Source organism: Cyanistes caeruleus, chromosome 3 (assembly GCF_971803275.1).
Source record: "Cyanistes caeruleus chromosome 3, bCyaCae1.hap1.1, whole genome shotgun sequence".
NCBI lineage: Eukaryota > Metazoa > Chordata > Aves > Passeriformes > Paridae > Cyanistes > Cyanistes caeruleus.
The window spans coordinates 102,264,790-102,284,520 of NC_141703.1; the positions used below are offsets into that span (position 1 = coordinate 102,264,790).

The following is a 19,731-nucleotide window of genomic DNA, read 5'->3' on the forward strand; positions in this document are numbered from 1 at the left end:
AATATTTACAAACCTTTGAAAGCCTCTGCTGAAGCTGAAGTGTGCAGCCACACTGAATGTGTTTGCCAAATGCTGAACCAAATGCCTTGTTAGTGCCCCTGTGAGCTGTGGCACCTCCACAAGAAACCCCCAAATGACTCTTCATAAATGTATTAGTAAATGCATTAAGTACTCAGAGCAAGGGTTCAAATACAGGTGTGTTGACATTAGAAGAGGGGAGGGTATTTGTCAACCTTACTCAGCTTTGCTAGTGGATGGAAATTTTGCTTCCTGGAGGTTCACCTAGGGAGGATGGGGAATCTGCAGAAGCGTGGTGAGGGATTTGCAGTGCATCCATTTCACTTCATGCTGGGAGCTCACTAAAACGAAAGGAATACGGGTCCACTCTGACTCCAGCTCTCCACTGAGGACATTCACTCCCCAGACATACAAAGCACACAACAGTAATATTTACCCCATTCAAATAGAACACAAAACTCTTCTACGTGCTGTATTGGGACCTGGGGTTCTCTCTTTCTCTCCATCCACTCCTGTGGTTTGCCCAAAAAAAAAAAAAAGGTCTAGTAGGAGATATGCATTCCCATATACCTTCCCCATTGCCCACAGCCTGGAACAAAGAAAGGAAAAAGGAAAAATCTTATTAAATAAATCCTCAAGCTTCCATCAGTTTGGTATTAGGAAATGGGGACATTCAGAATGGGTGGGTTGAATAGCCAAAACAAAGTTTTGACCCCAGCATAAACATATATGGGCTTCTAGAAAACTTTCCTGACAATGACACTAAGCAGAGGTTTTGTTTTCTGTTTTAAAGCACAGGCCTGGATATGAATTAAATTCATTTTTCATTAAACAAGATGAAGCAGGTAGTTTCTCAGGCAGTGGGGGAACAAAGAACTCCAAAGACCAGAGTTTACCCACAGAAGCTGCCCTGAACATCAGCTTTAAGAGCCTGAGTGTGGTCTCACCAGGCTCCCCACTGATGGGTTAAGTTCCATCTCATTTGTTTTGGGCCTGGTCCAGCACAATTCCAGCAACTCAGAGAAATACTCTCCTCCTCAGCCTCGGAGAGAAAACATGAAGGCAGGCGATTGCATCGTAACACAACACTGTAACCTCTAGAAGCGCTTGGAAGGCTGTTGAGAAATTGTGCTTCAGCCATAATCCTAGCCAAAATTCTGGCTCAAGAACAGGCTTTCACATTGTCACAGTTCTTTTTTCTTCTTTAAGAGGGAAAAGGTCAGCAGTGTTGGCTGGACAAATCCCACTCAATATGCCTGTCCAAAATCCCCCCTTTCCAGCCCTCATTTGCAGAAGCACTGCAGTACACCATACAGCCTCATCATGGGGGTGACTCCCCAGCAGAGGTTGGGAAGGGCACTCCACAACTTCTGAGAGTCTTCCTCCAGATGGAGAGTGGGAATTTTAATTATAAAAGCTAGGGGGAGATCATAGAATTATTTTGATTGGAAAAGACCTCTAAGATTGATGAATTCCAACTTAGCAATGTCACACACCTTCATTGTGAATCCCTATTTACTCTGTCCCATCAGCAGATAGAAAGATACATAATTTTTTCGGTTGCACAGCTGACATTTGGGATCCAGACTGAGGTCAACTCTGTACTGTCATCCACAATTATGACATATGATGACAGGAACAAGATACCCACTGGAACCCCACTCCATCAGTCCTATTGATAAGGACTTTTTATGAGGACATAAAAAAAGTCATACTGGAGCACAGCAGCTGCCTTTCTGGCCCAGTGCATCTCCCAGTGGATGAGGGAGATGCTGTTACAGGTGTAACCATAAATCTGAGCCCTTTCTGTAGTCCTTTTCCTCATACACCACCAGCACCTGGGCTGTTGCATTAGGGATGATAGAAGGGATATTCCTTCCTTGACATCTCGTCCCCTTGGCTGAGTGATTCCCTCGGCCCTTTCTGACCATCTGCTGTCATGAACTCCAGCTGTCCCAAATCCCAGAACACTGTACTGCTGTCTAATGTTTTTTCTCTCTTTTAAATCAAATTCATATTTATTTCTTTGGTGCCCCTTGCTCTAGTAATGTCAAGTTATGCAGCAGTATATAAAAGAAAGAAAGAGAAAAATAATTCTAATCCCTCAGTGGACATTCCTAAGAATACATCAAGGTCACAGCTTCATAGAAGATTTTGAGGGCAGAATCTTATCTACTTTTAAATTGCATACTCATCCACAAGGAATGACTGGAGTCTGATGCTAAACAACTACACAAGAAAGTTATCAATAGCATATGTCAGTGAGAAGATGTCAAGAGACATCGTGGAACTAGCCTGTATTTTCATTAATGAGGAGTTGAGAGTGAGCATAAAAATTTGGAGATAATGTTAGGGAAGAAGGAGTTGAGGACATTTTGTGACAGTGGATTAAAGTGCAAAGTAAGCAACACACTTAGAAAGATCTAGCTAAATGTGGGAATGTTCCCAGTGGAGCCAGAGGAGCAGTCCAGAACGTAGAAAACAATGAAGGCACTAATTTAGAGAAGTATGCCGAAAGAGGTGTCTTCCCCTCTATAAAAGATTATTGCTACAAGGAGAGAAAAAAACCCATTCTTTATATGCCAAGGAAAGAGGACAAGAAATTATTTGGGTTTTTTAGATTTTAGATTATGTTTAGTTTAAATTTCAATTAAGAAAACCTAACACTGAGGATAGTAAAATCCTGGAACAGGTTGTTTAGGGAAAGTGCTTTTAAAAGCAGAGTAGAGAAACATCTTCAGTAACAGCCTAGGTGGTGTCAGGTCAGCCTTGCTCCTGAAAAGATCAAGGTCCATGGAAAATCATTCCCAGACCAAATTTTCTCTAACTCAAATGCCAATTGGTTGCAGAGGGACTAAATATATTTAAGAGGGCTAGATTCATTATCCATTGCAATTTTACCATGTGAAATTATTCTTTCACAAATAATTTTTTTATTCACAAACCTGTTCAGGAAACTTTATGATCAAATTCAGGTCTCTCAAAGTAGAAATAATTCAATCATCCCCACACATTAACTAATAAGAAGAAAAAGCACAGCTGGCCTAATTACTGACACAGGCACCAGCTGCAAGCATGTTGCACTGGGAAAGAAGGAATAACACCTAAATAGGGTGGGAGGGACAGAAAGGTAATGTTTTTCTGACTTTCATAAAATCATAGAACAGTTTGGGGTGGAAGGAATCTTTAAAGGCCATCTAGTCCACCTGCCCCCCTGCTATTACAAGGACATCTTTAGCTAGAGCAGGTTTCCTGCAGTTCTTCTGGGACACTCATAAAAGCATTATTTGCTGTTTCTTATTCAGAATTTGTCAGATCTCATCCAAAAAAGGGTAGCACATTTGATAACTGTTCCAAAAAACAACTATCATTGAACTCATTATAACTTACTCAAAGCTCATCTTACCCTGTGCCCTCACTAACAGAAACTAAAAGAAGCCGTAACAAAAAGCAAGCATCAAATGCTGTTGTCTATCCATAACTACTACTCTTCCCCAGCTACATATGAGTGCTTCTGCTAAAAAATTTCATTGCCTACATAAACAAAGAATCACAGAGTGGTTTTGGTTGTAAGGGAACCTTGGAGACCATAGCATTATAGAATAGAATCATTAAGGTCAGGAAAAACCTCCCAGATCATGAAGTCCAACCCTGGACTCAATACCACCAAGTCCACTAAACCATATCACAAAGTGCCATGTTCACTTTTTTTAAACACTTCCAGGGCTGGTGACTTCCCTAGGCAGCCTGTTTCAATGCATAAAGAATCTATCACTGAAGAAAATATTTTTAATCTCAAACCTGAACCTCCCTCAGCACAACTTGAAGCTATTTCCTTTTGTCCTGTCCCTGGTTTCCTGAGAGAAGAGACCAGCCATGGCCTGATTACAATCTCTTTTCAGGGAGTTGTAGAGTGTGATAAGGTCTCCCCTGAGCCTCCTCTTTTCCAGACTCAACAATTTCTGTGCTCTCAGCCACTTCTCATAGGACTTATATTTCAGACCCCTCAAACAGCCCTTCTCTGGACACACTCCAGCACTTCCATCCATGTCTGCCTTGGTGCGAGGGGAGCAACACTAACGTAGTTCTCGAGGTGCAGCCTCTCCAGTGCTCAGTACAGGGGGAAAATGCAGTAAAAGCCCAGCCTGTTCCAGCCCCCATGCCAGGAGTAGGGACACTTGCCACTGGTTGTCCCAAGCCCCATCCAGTATAGCCTGGAACACTTCCAGGGATGGGGCAGTCACAGCTTCTCTAAACAACCTGTTCCAGTGAGCACCCTCACAGAGAAGAATTTCTTCCCAATATCCTATCTAACCCTGTTCTCTGGCAGTGGGAAGGCATTGCTCCTTATCCTGTCCCTCCAAGCCCTCGTTCAAAGTTGCTCTCCACCTCTCTTGCACCCCTTTTAGGCACTGGAAGGGCCTTTAATGTCTCCCCAGAGCCTTCTCTTCCACAGGCTGAACAATCTCCACACTATCACACAACACAAAGCACATTTTTGGGGTAGCAGGAAAGAAGTGGTACCAAGGGCTGCCACTGAGAACTGAGCAGCAGATGCATGCTCAGCCAACTTCATGTATGTTCATATCCAAGAAAGCATACCAGCCTAAGACATTTGTGACTAATATTTTATATTACAGTAAAGAAAGCATATGTGAGCAAGGAGCAGCCACCAGAGTGGCACACAAACATTCCTCTCCTCACTGAGTCAACTGAGGAGTGACTGATCAACCCAGCTAAACTGCAGCACATTGTTTGTTCCAAAACTTCTTTTTAGGCTGCCGATTTCTGCAGCATAAGAGAGCTCATTCCCACATTCGGCTTTATTCCAATATTGCTCTGGGAAAGATCAGTAATAAACAGCTCTGTTATCTCTGCAAAGCTTCAGGGACTGGATGCTTTTGCCTGCATGGCAGAATTTCCCTTTCATTGGATTAATTAAGGAGTCTTAAACAGCCTTTGAAACATGATACATTGCACCCTACTTATAAAGGGAATCATTTTTTTGCTTCTTTTCTTACAAAAGAGATCTCAATTTTATAATCTGCCATTATTTTTCATTACTCAAAGCTGGCAGTGATTTTTTCAGGCAGGAGCAACTGAACCACTTTGTTAAAAGATGAAAAAGTACTTTTGTCCAAGAAATCTCTAAGAAGGGGAATATTTACATTTTTTCCCAGTGCTTGATTTGTCGTATTGAAAGTTTTGCTTGCAGCTTCACAGATCAGCTTCTTCAGACTTTTCTCCAGACCATTTTTAATTTCTTATGATATGAAAGTGTGATGGTGGTATATAAGCACATAGAGCTTGGCTGGAGTCAATGTGACAGTAAGTTTTGTTTGCAGGAGAATTGGGTACCAGTTGCAAAAATCAGCTCCTTAATCAGCTTTTCAAAGAGGCCTCAAACCTCAGGTGTGAGTTTAGTTCCCTGGCCTTGAAATCTGGATATACCCTGAGTGCTTGGAGGCATAGAGATTTCTAAATTTCAACAAGCTAAGAAACTTCAAAGCGTCTTAGAAAATGTTTCAGGCTTGTTCTGAAGAAAGCTTTGAAATCCTTTCAGGAAAGAGCTCTAAAAGGCTTCTGAGTAACCAGGGGCTCATTTTCTGAGTGGATTTTCATATGGTTCATCTACAAATAATTCTCTTTCCTGCCTGAAAAACACACAAGAAGTCTACATAATATGATCCCCCACCTTAGAGGGGTCATCAATTAGATTATCCCTTCCACCCACCTGGCAGTGCAGGATTGTTTTCTACAGCATACAGTGAAATCCAACACATCCAAGGTGTTGCAACTTAACCATCAACCTCTGTCCTGTTTCCATTAGCATGCCATGAACAAGAACCAGACCTTGGGAAGAGGGAGGAGGAAAAGGACTTTCCCTGGATATGCTGCAAAACTGCTCATTTTTTGTCACAAAAATGCTTCAATATGAATATTTTAATCAAGCAACAGGAAAAGGGAGGGTTAATGGCATATTACCCCCTCCGAATCCAATCCCTCTGGAGGCAGAAAGCAGGGCTGGAAAATATTGAAGATGACCAGATCAAAGTCTCCTAGGTTGTGGACATAGGGGACTGCACTGTAACAGCCTAGGCATGGATTGACCTCTGCACCCAGAAAAAGGCCAGAAAGGAAATGGAAAGGTGGTTGAAGAGAGAGTAGACCAAAGGAGGGACCACAAAGAAAACAAAAAACCAAAACCAGAAACTTTTTTACTTCCTTGCCATGACTGGCCTTAAAAACTATACTACTTGGAAATAGCAGGAACTACCTCCAGAAAAGTTTGATGTGCCTAAAGATAAAATGTTCAAATGCCTCCAGGACATGACCCATTAAATAAAAACAGGTCTGAGCTATTCCCATGTGAGCATTTTTACATCTTTCTAGAGTAAATATGAACCACATTTTGCCATGCCCTTTCTCTAAGAGCATTCCTTTTGTGCTTCTTCTACCTTATCCCTGTCATTAGGCATTATCTCTGCAGCTCTGTGGCAGGCTGGAACAGAGTCACCACATTTAAAATGCATTTAGGCACTCTCTTCATGAGAGAAAATTTGCAAAGAGAAAAAGGCATCCATGGGAGGAGAAGGCTGGGGAAGATCTCCTCCCTTTCCCTCCTCCCCCCAGGAAGCATGAACAAATCTTCAAACACACTGTGTTTTACATTTATTTCCTCTAGTAATTTAGTTCAGGAAAGGAGTTGCTATGGCTTCTATTACACATGCCAAGACACCAGGCATCTTCTCAAGAGGCTGCAGATGGACTGCATGGACAAGCCCAACTGCACATGACCTTAAAACTTGGTCTGAGTGATGCCTGAATCTCAGCACGGGACTATCTCACCCTCCTCCCCTCCCATGGCCATCAGCGTCTTGCACATCTGAGAATGAGGAGTATTTTTTGACAAGTTCCTTTTGAAATTCATCCCCTCCTGCCTTAATATCCTGGTCTTCTAAATCCTCACTCAAGCTCACTTCCTGTGGACCCTTGGCTGGCAGGTTCACAACCATGGCTGTCATCCAGCTTGGGATAAACAGACGCCTGCAATACACATTTTCCTTTCCTCAGAAGGAAAAAAAAATTCAGGACCTTAACATGTTTTTCATCCCTAGATGGGATAAAAAGTTAAAATCTGCTGTGAAATAAGATTAGATGAAGAAGTCACACCTTCCTGTCCCTTGAAAGGATTTCAGCTCATGAAATTTGCCAGTTTTATTTGGCAAATCTGTAATGAATTCAACTTTGTTTTGACACAACCTGTTCATTTAATGCAATTCCTATAAAACTAATTTCCAAATAATCTTCACCAATTTTTTTCCTTGCAAAACAGAAGGCACAACAAAGAGGTATTTTCCAAGGCACAAATATGTCAAAATCCATACAAATCCACAAAAACTTCACTTCCACTCAGATGACATTCACAAACCAGTTTCAATACAAGCTTTTTCCCTGCTATTCTCAACGACTCATAAATATCTTCACTTGATAATTAATGCTCCACTGGCAGTAAAGGTAAGCCTGGTGTTCCCACCACAGAGATGTCAGATAAGTGCTGTTGGAAGGCAGTCCAGCCACTGATGTCAGAGGATACAGGACATTAACTGTCATAAAACATCAGGGGACAAAAAAGACAATCTTACCTCACTCAGCTGTCTTATCTACTGATCAGCTCCACCAGTTAAATGCTGAAGCAGAATCATTTAGGCTGTAAAAGCCCTCTAAAATCATCAAGTCCACAGCAGTGCTAAGCCCACCACTAACCCATGTCCCCAGCTGCCACATCCCCACATGCATATATTGTTTATCTTGTCTGCATTTGGGTCATTTCATTTCAGCAAAATCGTCTCTCCATTGAACCATAATGGTCCAAATACCACTATGTCCATTAAATGAAGGCATCCCAAAAAAGGCCAGGCACATACTCCTTGCAACTTGACTGAGCTGCCACCATGAGATAACAAAAGAGCAAAAAAGAATTTTGAGAACTATCTAAGGAAAGGTAAGCCAGAAAGACAGCAACTAAAGAGAGAGGTTGAGATCCAGCCATTGCAGCCACCTAACAAAAATCAGGAAAATTCTAGAAACACACACTTTTTTGTCTGTTGATGGGTCAGCTCTAGAGTTATCAGATGGGCCTGCCCACCTAGAGGTGCTCAGATTGTTGAAATGTTTAATTAGTTTGTCTTGGAGGAAAATAAACAGACAGTAGGAAGAGAAAGGCACACCTGTCTGCTGTGAAAGGGGACAGTATGCTGCCCAGTGGAGGCTGGCCTTGATCATAATGACCTTAAATCCCTAATATTAATGCAATAAAGAAATTTCTCTGCAGAGTCATAAGCAATACAAACACACTTGGGCCTTTAATTGCAGTAGAAGAAAAAAAATTAAATATAATCTTTGTAGTGTTGGGGGGTTTTTTTAAGACAATCTAGGAATGCTGGTTCTAACTGGGTTAACATTTGCCTGCTTAGGAGAGCCATAGAATAACAACTCTTCTAATCAGCAGTGACTGCAAGAAATGACTGAGACTCAGCACAGTATGAAGCAGCTACTTGATCCTTACAAGTTCCCGTGGAGGTGAGCTGCCCAGGGAATTTTGAAATGTATCCTGTGCCTGATTGTGTAATGGAAAATGTGTCAGCAAGCCCTGTTTGTCCACAGCCATCATTAACAGGATTAGGCACTGGTAAACCATATTGTATGTTAGGGATGTGCTTTACCTGCATGTGTATGTCACCCTTATTCATACATGTTTCCCTCTGACCCTTTTCTCTTTGCCATCAGAGTACAGGGAGCACCCACTGCAGAAGTCCTCACCTGTCCTGGGTCCCATGTGACCCCACTTTTTCATTCTTCATGCAGAAATCGGGTGAGCTCTGCAGATAAATCAGCTCTGTCTCCTTAACCGGTCTGATATCAATATCCTTTGGCACGAGGTATTTGCGTGTGCCCATGGGCCGGTGAACAACCTTAGTGGCAGATAAATATTTGGTTTTGAGGTCCAGTGCAATGTCTTGCAGTTCTTGAAGGCCTTTCCAACAGGTCTTGATAGAGCATGACCCAGAAACTCCATGGCACTTACATTTCATTTCAAGAGAGGCTTTCAAGACCTGCAAAAAGGAATGCAGGAGTTAGGAAATGCCCTTCCCTTACTGCCAGACATCCCACTAGCTTCCTAATGAAGGTAATTCCTTAGCAGGAACTGCTGTAGAAGAGTACTGCTGTTCTCATTTCTGCACAGGCAGTCAGAGTAGCTACTTTGAAAGAGAATGAGATCCTGCAGCTCTTTGGTGATCACTGTCAGTCCAGGACTTCTTGCACAAGTGCTCCTTTGCAGCCACAAGACAGAAGAGTATTTTGAATTTTGATCAGCTATCTATATTGGGCTGCATTTCCACCCTCTAAATTCCTATGGAGATGAATATCAAAGCATTCCATAAATAGATGATTAACATCAATTTCAATCTCCAGCAGCTCTGGGCTTTGGTAAGAGAGATGTCATGGCTTTGTTGAATTCAGTGCACTCTCACACTGCCTTTCTGCTGGTTATGGGGCCAAAATAGCCTTTTACTTTGATTCTGTACTATTCTCTTTTCTGTGAAACATGGCAGGGTGGCAGGAAGGGCTGAATGCACCAGCCATGGCAACTCAATGTTCCAAACAAAAATTTGCCCTTTGCAATTGAAACAAAAATTCAAGACATTACAAAAATAAAATAAAAATTTTTTAAAAACCCAAACCCCAAGCAAACGAATCCAATAATGTGGGAATAGCAGAAAAAAAAAAGAGCCAGGGAGGGAAAGTTCAGCATGGCTGTGCCCTGAAAAGGTGGACTCAGCCTGTAGCTACACAGCAAGCTCCCAATGAGCTCAGCATGCTCCAAGTTTGTCTGCAGAGGAAGCCCTGGAAGGACCGAGCTGTGCAGTAGGAGCAGTCTGTGGAACCACTGGAGCCCCAGAGATGGGTGCAGGGGTCAGTTTTATGTCCCCCCCATCCTTTTCTTCAGCTGCATGGAGGGCTGCTACACCAGGCACTGCACATGGTAAATATTATCCCTCCACTGGATGCAAGCTGTTAAAAACAGCTTGTGCCAGATATGAGATAATCACTAGCATAGCAGTTTAAAAAGGAAAAGAATCCCCCCTCCTGGCTGTAGGGATGGCTGTAGGCAACTACTGCTGGATGCATCTGGCAGATGATAATCCTCCACGTTTACACAACATTTTGCCTGCCCAATGCCCTTGGCAGAGACCCATCTCCACCACACCTCCTGGGGCAGGCAAGCCAGAGTCAACCTTGGCTGTGCAACAGGTGGCAATGAGGCATTTCACCCATGGTTAAACAGGGCTGATAATAGCATTTGGGACTCCCTGAGTCACAGGGTGAGTTATACAGACAGCATTCTCAGCACACCAAAGGAGTTCAGAGCAATCTGGGAGAAACCTGCTCCCTTCACTAGAAGAAGATAGAGATACTGAACCTCACTGAGTGACCAAAACTACACAAGTACAATAACTCTTGTGGATTTGTTACCTGTCTCCCTACTTCACTGTTGTGCAGATGCATCAGTTTATTGGCTTGTGATCCTGATTTTTTCATCTTCATGGGAGCATCTGAAAATTTGGACCCCATGATAAGACCATAGTTGAGGTTGTCTGCACATCCTCCCCATCGATACCCAGGTCCAGGTGTCTCACCTGGGATGGGACCGCAGGAACAGCCAGGGAGGTCCCCGGTGGTGCAGGCTCTGGCAATGGTGTGGCTGATGGCAGCAGCAGACAGGGCATACACAAATGCTGACTCCCTTGTGCCTGGAAGAGAAAAGAACTCCAGCTCAGCTTCCTGGGCCTGATAAACGTTCCCCAGAAAGATACTCACAAAGTCTGTGTCCCACAGAGCAGCCAACACACCAGCTCTCTGCAGCTGAGAAGTCCCATGGCACCACTAACTAGTGGAGCACACCTCCTAAGTGAACTCTTCAACATAAGACAACATCCCAATGGGACAAGGAATCACATGGATTTAGGCATCTTGTTCACTGTGGTGTGATTTGCTCTTGGAGCATGTGGATAAGCCCTTCCATGGAATCTCCTGCCTCCTTTTGCTCCTGTGCTCATCCCATGACTCTCCCCAGTGGGATGAGCAGACCAGAATGGTGGTCTGCTTTGTAAGAGCTGTGGCAAACCAGGTCTTGGAGCCAAGAGCCTCTGGACACGACTGGCACTGTGATGATGAATGTGGTCTCAGAGAACAGGACAAGTGAGCTTTGTAGTCCCTCCATGGGCTCCCAGGAACAAGACCATTTCTCTCTCCAGCACACACATACATACACACATCCACAGGCTGACTCTACTGACTCCAGTCCCAAGTGAGCCAGCAGTGCTGTTTACCTCTCTCCAAGTCCAGCAAGTAGTTGGGAGCCAGCTCTATTGAAGAGCAGTTCCACCGCATGTCTGAGAAAGTTTTACGGCAGGTTTTTATCACTTCTCGTGCTGCCTGAATAATGGTCTGCATTAGCTCCAGGTTGCTGCGGCACAGCTGCACCTGAGAAACCACCAGGCCTTCAAGCTGCTTGCAGTGCTGGGTTTGATTCAGGGCCAAAACCAAAGGAGTCTTGGACAGAGCTCTGAGGAGACAAGCACATGCAAAAAAACCATTAAAACACAGTTTAGTCACCTATGTCCACCTGACTTAATTAAAGCTTTCTGTAAACAGGTGCCTAGATAAAGCTGTTGAGAAAAATGAGCAACTATGAAGAGTGATTTATCTCATATAAAGTAGGTATTTAAGGTAGGTGGGAAGAAACACCATTTAGCAGTGTGTGCAATTCTCTCCATTACTGAGGGGAGTCTGCACAAAGCTCCAGGGGCATATGTCAAGTTCAACAGGATAAATCCTATGGGGAATGTTGTTTGCTGAAGAATGAAGAGCACAGACCTCTCAACAGAGTAAAAAATGACCCATCAGTTCCATGATAAAAGAAATCTGGATCCTCCAAGACTGCGGCATTTGGGAAAAAAAAGCAACATTGGTGTTATCATTACTTTGCATTCAGCATCTGTCTCACACACTCTCAAAGGATTATGCTAAATGTCATGCAATTAATTATGGAGAAAATCCCCTGTGAGGCCTCGGGAAAAGTCACCAAATTTGCAAACATATGCTTTCACTTAGAGTTAATGCCAAGGGCCTCCACTGATTCAACCACTGTTGCACACAGATAAGTCTGTTTCTCCAGTCTCCAAAAACCACCGTGCAAAAGCTCAGTGGGATAATGTGCAGAAAGAGTAACAAAATCAAATCCAAGAAGGGATCCATGAGTACCAGCACATATGTTACCATGGGAGAGAAGAACATCCCGCAGTGGTGGCTCTTCTACTGTTGAATTGTCTTCTACAATTGCCAACTTTTCCAGGTCAAAAGAAGAACAAATGCTGATATGTATCTTACAGGGCTGTACCCTTCTTCCTGAGCACCCACAATGATCAGCAGAAGCCTGGTGTGTAACTCTTTGTATCTTTATGGCTTTCTTAGGGTAGTCAAAAAAGTTATTTATTCCCATAAAGCAACTTCCTAGCTGGCTGCATCAATAATCTGATGGCATCTGATCATGGCAACACAACTTCAACACATATTTACACATTTTTTAACACATTTTCCTTCTCTCCTTCATCCCAAGCCATCTTGGTTAGTTCAGCTTATTAGCAGACACATTTTGGGGTGCATTTCACTTTATTACTGTAACATCCACATTCTTCAGAAGTCAAATGAGATGCAAAGAGAGCTAAAATTGAGGCCTAACCAAAACTGGAGGTATTAAATCCTTGCTGGGGATGAATAGGCCTACACTGACAAATTCCTGGGTGACTGGAGTTTGGCATTTCTGGCACTAGATAATCAGTGGCAAACTTGGAAGGGAAACTACCACTCTGCTAGCTATATATACCTCATACCAGTATTTAAGAGGTGTGTTAAACATACTGCAAGCAGAAGGCATTGCCAGTGAATGTCAAGGGAAAGGAAAAAGTGGTGGACTTGGCAGTGTTAAGTTATTGGTTGGACTCAAAGATCATAGAGGTATTTTCCAACCTAAATGATTCTGTGATTTAATCATCAGAAATTCTGCCCTGCAGAATTTCTCAGTCCCATACACACTGGTGCTCACATGCACATGGTGCCCCCTGTTTGGAGAGGGGCCCCTCCAGGAGGCAATTCATCCTGCCTTAGATGTGGACCTGAGCTGGTGGATAAAAAACTTGTTGGTGATATACTGTGTGTTCCAGTATCTCAGAGAGATCCTTGAAGATGTCCTTGAAAGTGAGACACGAGTCTCTGAATAGTATGACTGTCACCTAACTGCAAACCTCTGCAGTGCAGACCTCACAGCAGTCCTTCAGGATCCTTCTTAAGCTCATGGAAAGCAAAAAGCCACATCGAGGCAGTAGTTAGCCCTTTGTGCTTTTGAGACCTTTAGTAAGATACCATCATGACTTAGAAGCGCTTATTTTCTGCTCTGTATAGGAAACACAGACACTGAGCAGGGACACAGATATCTGAATGGTATAAGCACAGAGCTGAATGAGATATATCCAACCCCTAGCACTTGACACCAGGAATCTGTGAAATCTTATCCCAGAAAGCCTATCAGCAACTCCCAGGAATGAGCTGAAACACAAATCAGGCAAGAAGCCAAAGCAGCTCATCAGTAATAGAATATAAATGATAAATACTCCAGCACAGCATGTCCCAGCAGCAAGGGAAGCAGGCAGGGTGTGGCAGGAGCAGAGAGAGAACTTCACAGCCTGAGCTTCAGGCAAATGAGGAACATTCCAAGTCTCTGAGAGAGGCTGTACTATGAGGCAGCAGCTCAGTTTTCTAATCAGGTGTGTAAGGTGGCACTTGAGAGGCCATGGAATGTTTTAGCTGGCCCTGAAGTAGGATTCATGTATCTCCCTAAGCCTACATCACATTTTCTGATCCTTCATAGAGGTCTTCAGCCTCTTTAAACAAACTGGAAGGCTACATTGAGGTACCTTTATCTCACTGTTACAGACAAGTCATGAACAGCACAAATAACCACCTACAGGTAGCAATGAAAGCAGAATTCAGACCAAAACTCATCCTCAGTGTGAAAAATCCAGATGTGATACAGTGAGACTGTATTGTTACAGATGGCTGGAAGTGATCACCATTAGAGAACCAGATTTGTAATGCAACAAGAAAACCATTTACTTCATGGAAGAGGGAAAATTCCTTCAGATTAGTAAGAACTCAGTAAATGGCAGCAAGAGCTATTTCTTATAGAATGAGTAGAGCTCCAGGAAGCCTAGTCAGAATAAAACTGCAAGATGCAGGAAGGTGTTTTCTGAGCATCTCCCAGGCTTGAACTTCATGTTTTTGCTTATGAGAACATATAATTGGGAACATCTCCAAGCATCAGGAGGAAAAATTAAAAGGTAATGGAGATGGAAAACTCAGTTACTGGAGTCACTTGCTGAGACTGAAAAGTGCATTTATAAATCACAGATCAGGAATGTGAAGAGATCTAGTAGGTCATCTAGTCCATGCCCTTGACCACCTAGGTTTCCCCAGTCTCTGTCCTACATTTAGGAAAATCTTCTCCACTTCAAGTCACTCTAAATCCTCCCTGTGGAAGTGCACCACCCTTCTCTGCTTCCTAAATTCTGGCAGCATCAGGGGATGGATATCCACTGCCTGCAATGACATTATTGGGAAACAATGTCCATTTTTGGAAATAAAAAACACTCCCCAGGAGAGGGTGGTCCATGGTAGGATTTTGTGGTGGGTCTCTGGCCTACTTTCACCCAGTCTCCACTGATCACCAGCACTGAGAGGGAAACTGGAGCCAATGGGGCATAGCCAGCCTGAAAATCCAGCCCTCAAGGGCATAAATAGAAGAACATCCTTCATTCGTCAACCTGGGAAAAAAAATCCCTAACAAACATTTTTCTGTGGACTCATACCCTTCATCTGAAAAGGGGATTTTACCACCTTTCACCCTGGAAATGTTTTTCAGTGTTTCCTCCTGATAACACTGTGCTCTTCTCACTTAATTCCCCTGCCCCATCTCTCATTCTCCAGACAACCAAGGGGTAGTTGTTTCAGGGCTTTTAAAAATATACATATTTGATCCATCCCTTTAAATATACAGGGCTTAAACCAAACATCTCCTGATCTCTATATAACACAGAAGGTCTTTCAGTTGAAATTCTGGATACTGACAGAAAACCACAATCATAATTACAGAGGAAATATGCATAGATGGATCATGACATTTGTTTATTCCTTTCATTATCTCAGGAAGTTATTAAATTAATTTAAAAACATTAATGCTCTGCAGTGTTAGGTTCTTTGAGAGGTATGGGCCCATTCCTGCATGTCTGGGCCCCATGAGAGGACTATTCTTAGGAACTGCAGGTTAGGAAGAAGCACCTTCAGATATCAGTGAAAGTCATATATTATTTGGTTTACAAGGTACCCTGTGAGTAGGACACTGCTTCTGATCGAGCCAAAGGGAGTAAAACTCCTTCAACTGAGCAGCAAAGCATTGGTGTCCTTTCAAACACCCTTGAAGAATCTTCTCTCTGGAGGCATCTCCCCACCTTCCCCTGTGTGACATGATCTGAGAAAGTCTCACAAAGGGACTGATGGTGAAACCATGAACTTCTGCTCCAAATTACCAGCCTTGCTTTCTGAAAAGGCATTGGTTTTAATGTCTGTTCCTCAACTCCTTAATCTTGCAGGGATGTGGGTGACACAAAAAAATTTAGACAAAATTACATGGCTGTGGAGAGTGAAGTGAGTGGTAAATGTTAATGGAGGCAGAGATTGAGGGTTCTTTTTGTATTTTATGTCATTGAAGGTTTTTAATCTGCAGGAGCCTCATTTTCTCAGGTTTTCATCTGGAAAATGCTTGCAGGGGTGTTACAATGACCTTGTCTAAGCTTCTGGTAGTCACAGGCAGCCCATGCCCCTGCCACCCTGCCCTGCCTCAGTTCCAGTCTGGGGACCACAAGTCCTGGGAAAAATACCACATCCCCTGGTAAATGTGTCCCCTGGTTCTGCAAGGCCTTTTGAAAAAGAGGAGTAGGATTTATGTGGTTTAAAAAAAAAAAAAAGAAATAAAGAAGAGGAAGAAGGAGAGAAGCATGTGTGGGGGGAAACCAACCCTGAACTAAAAGCTTAAAATAAGAGCTGTTTTCAGATATGGTGCCAAATTCAGTGCTGGCAGTAGTGGGCACAAGGCCATTGACTTCAAGCCCAAGCTTGACTGAAGTCAATGCCAGCAGTGAGCTGGCTCACTGAGTGCCAAGGAAGGCCATGGATCTTTGTCAACTTTCCCTGAGCTGCCTACGGAGTGAAGAACAAACTTCAAAAACGTGATACCTCCCCTTTCCTCACCCCCAGCCTGCTCCCCTCCTGCCATCACCATCCTGCAGTCCTTTCACAGCAGCTCATCTAGCAGGCCCTTGCCAGGCAGACAGTCTCCTCACAGGCGCCCGTGCCTCCACGTCCCAGCTTCCTCCCACTGCTGATGGAAGGAGAGAAGCAGGAGCTGCCAGGAAGCACAAAAGCCTTTCCATCTTCTCCCCTGCTTTTTGCTGGCTGCAGGAGGGCTGCTCAAGGTTGGTGAGCTGGGGGACATCCTGTGCTCACCAAAAGTGTGGTTAAGCCACCTTTTGCTTCTGAAGGGCTGCAAGAACCATAGGAATTGTGCAGAAGTAGCTGGGAATGGGGTTCAGCTGTGGCACAGGAGCACAGCTCCAGAGCTTCAGCTTCAGAGCACACGAGACATGATTGGGTCACCACAATAGGGACAGGCAGAGACTTCCCAAAGTGACCAACTCCACCTGAAAATGAAAATGGGTATTCCTATGCCAGCACTTGCTATCCTGGGCACATTCTGCAAGCCATGAAAAGAGGGAGGGGAAGGGGAAGGGGAAGGGGAAGGGGAAGGGGAAGGGGAAGGGGAAGGGGAAGGGGAAGGGGAAGGGGAAGGGGAAGGGGAAGGGGAAGGGGAAGGGGAAGGGGAAGGGGAAGGGGAAGGGGAAGGGGAAGGGGAAGGGAAAGGGAAAGGGAAAGGGAAAGGGAAAGGGAAAGGGAAAGGGAAAGGGAAAGGGAAAGGGAAAGGGAAAGGGAAAGGGAAAGGGAAAGGGAAAGGGAAAGGGAAAGGGAAAGGGAAAGGGAAAAAAGGAGGGGAAAAAGGAGAAAAAAAAAAAAGAAAGAAAAAAGAAAGAAAAAAGAAAAGAAAAAAATCCCCACATTGAAGGGGATAATCAATACAGAGGGACAGAGGAGATGCCAGCCCCTGTGGAGGCAGAAGTGCCTCAGAAGCTACTCTGTGCCTGGACATCCCGACATCTGCAGACCTTTGGGGCATGCACATCTGGCTGCAGCTCCCTCTAGTGCTCATCTGCTTTTCAGTTCTACCCAAATATGTTTCTCCAGCACCTGCTTGGCCAAACCCAAACACTCCTGGGAAAGCTAAATGAATTGCAAAAGCAGATGGGGAAGGTGATAGAATTGCTAGGTGCATTGGCCCTAAGACATAGCTCATGAAAACCAATGGCTGCCTCACCTTCCCAGCCACTGTGACAAAACAGCACTGAGCACCACAAAACAATGTAGCCTCCCCACACACCTGCTTTGCCCTAAGGATGGGAAAGTGTTTGCAAAAATAAGATACAGGGTTTCATATACATTGATGAGAAAGGCTGCATCTCCACAACAATCCTGATCCAGCAAAGATCTGGAACCATACTCTGCCTTTATACCTCAGTAGCTCTCTGGAGCTCAGATGAAAGAGCACAAGATAGGAAATTTCTTCAGCAAGAGAAATGTACACAAGAGCAAGAGCATGCATACAAGATACTGAATGCCCACACACAATGCATGCTGGATGTTTGGTGGGTCCCAGCACTAACTTCCAACAGTTGGGGATCTGGACCACAGAACTCATAAAAATAAGCCAAGTAAAATAAATAACCCTTTTTGTTACCTTCTCCCTGCTTTTACTAATTTTCAGGGCATCTTTGTATTACTGAGAATTCCTAAATAGCTGAAAATTGTGTTTTTCTTCTTCCCTTCCCCCTGCAATTACATCACACACTGAATCAAAATTAAATTACCTATCACCTTTCATATGAGTCAATCCCTCATCTCCAGGCCAGTGAAACCCACCTCCTTATCTCTCCCTTCCCCTCCCAAATCCTCTTTGAAGCTAGCCTCTGGCACCATGCCTACAAAAATGACGCAGGGGGCAGACCGCTGAGAAAAGCCCACAATTGAAAACATCACATAGCACTTTCCACCTTCATCCCATCCTTTTTCCTCATGTCTCTGTTCACGAGAGACAGAAGGAAGGAGCAGATTTCAATTGTATGGCACCCAGAATATGAGTCCAGGGCTGGGATAAGCAGGTCTGAGGTATTACCCAGTATTTGGTACGCTGTTTGCCAAGAATTTACCCATGCAATTTCTAAGGACAGTCCCTGACCCCCAAGAAAAAAGAAGGATGGGGAGTGGGAAAAAATTAGCCTGTGTTTCCATAGGAAAATAAGAGTGGGGAAATGAGGAGAAACAGCAAATGAAAGAAAAAAACAAACAATTTTGTGAAATTCCAGCTGCCAGCATCCCAGTTGAAAAGTGCTGTATACAGGGAGCGCAGGTCTCTACCGAGTTTTAAACAGGTGTGAGGGGAGCTCAGCGGTGCATCTGCATGCCATTCATGCTTCAAATACCACTTTAATCCGAGCTTTCATCTTTCCCACTCACTTTTTGATAGGGGGGATATGTCTGCTGGGAAGGGGAGGAGCAGCAGCTGTGGTGTCTTGCCTCCAAGTGCTTCTCCCCCCACTCATCCCCAAAAGCAACCCTTATAGCTTAATCACTTAGCAGCCAAAAGGCTGCTTTTGACAGCAAGCCTATTAGGGACCTTGCCTTGCCTCCCAGCATTTTTACATGTCTGTGGCTTCTCACCATACTATCAGGCTCCCTCTGGAGCTCACCTCACCCCTGCCCTTTGGAAGAACCCAAGCCCTTCACTCAGGATTAAGCACCTTGCCTAAGTGGGACACCAATGCCAAGCATATGGGCAAGTCCCTCCAGTCAGTCATGGTGCTACACATAAAAGTCCTGCTGAATCAGGGTGCCACAAAACAGCTTTATTTCCGTGCTGCATAGAAATAAACACTGCAAAGGAGTCCCATGGACATGTTGCTAAATGTCCTGTAGAAAGGAGATGCCTGCCTTTCCTGGTGCCATATGGGCAGAGCTGAGAGCCTAAATACTGGAGGAAGCTGGTGGAAAGAAACAGCTGGGTTATGTAATTGAGCTCTGCTGACTACTACAAGGTGTAAAGCCAAGGCACTGAAGAGCAAACCAGATCTTTCCTCTACTTCCAAGATGGTCCTTAGAGTATGGAGACAGCAAATAAAAGATTATGGAATGATCTGGGTTGGAAGGAAACTTCAAAATCATAGTTCCTACCTTCCTGCCATAGACAAGCATGCCACCTTGAATGAGGCCCTAAAGTAGATGACTATTCCTCCCACCTGTGTGCATTTAAACACTCTATGGAGAGGTTCACTATGCTTCACTTTATGGATATAAAAGGTAGGTGTGTGGTATCTAGCAGCTCCCTGCAGCAAACAGCATCGCCAGAGGCTATCACTTAATGTTTCTGTT

At 44.0% G+C, this 19,731-nt stretch overlaps 1 protein-coding gene across 14 annotated transcripts in view; it reads right to left on the minus strand.

The window, feature by feature from the left end:
• WNT11 (Wnt family member 11) overlaps positions 1 to 19,731 on the minus strand; it is a 31,242-nt gene that overhangs the window by 6,877 nt on the left and 4,634 nt on the right. For 8 of the 14 annotated variants that reach the window (XM_023944020.2, XM_023944005.2, XM_023944013.2 and 5 more), the window contains 3 exons: positions 11,415 to 11,650; positions 10,558 to 10,835; positions 8,842 to 9,134 (listed from right to left, as the gene is read on the minus strand). In XM_023944020.2, coding sequence (XP_023799788.1) covers positions 8,842 to 9,134; positions 10,558 to 10,835; positions 11,415 to 11,650 — 807 coding nt within the window. The remainder of the gene's footprint in view (positions 1 to 8,841; positions 9,135 to 10,557; positions 10,836 to 11,414; positions 11,651 to 19,731) is intronic. The other 6 variants (XM_086883414.1, XM_023944022.2, XM_086883412.1 and 3 more) reach the window with 1 other exon arrangement.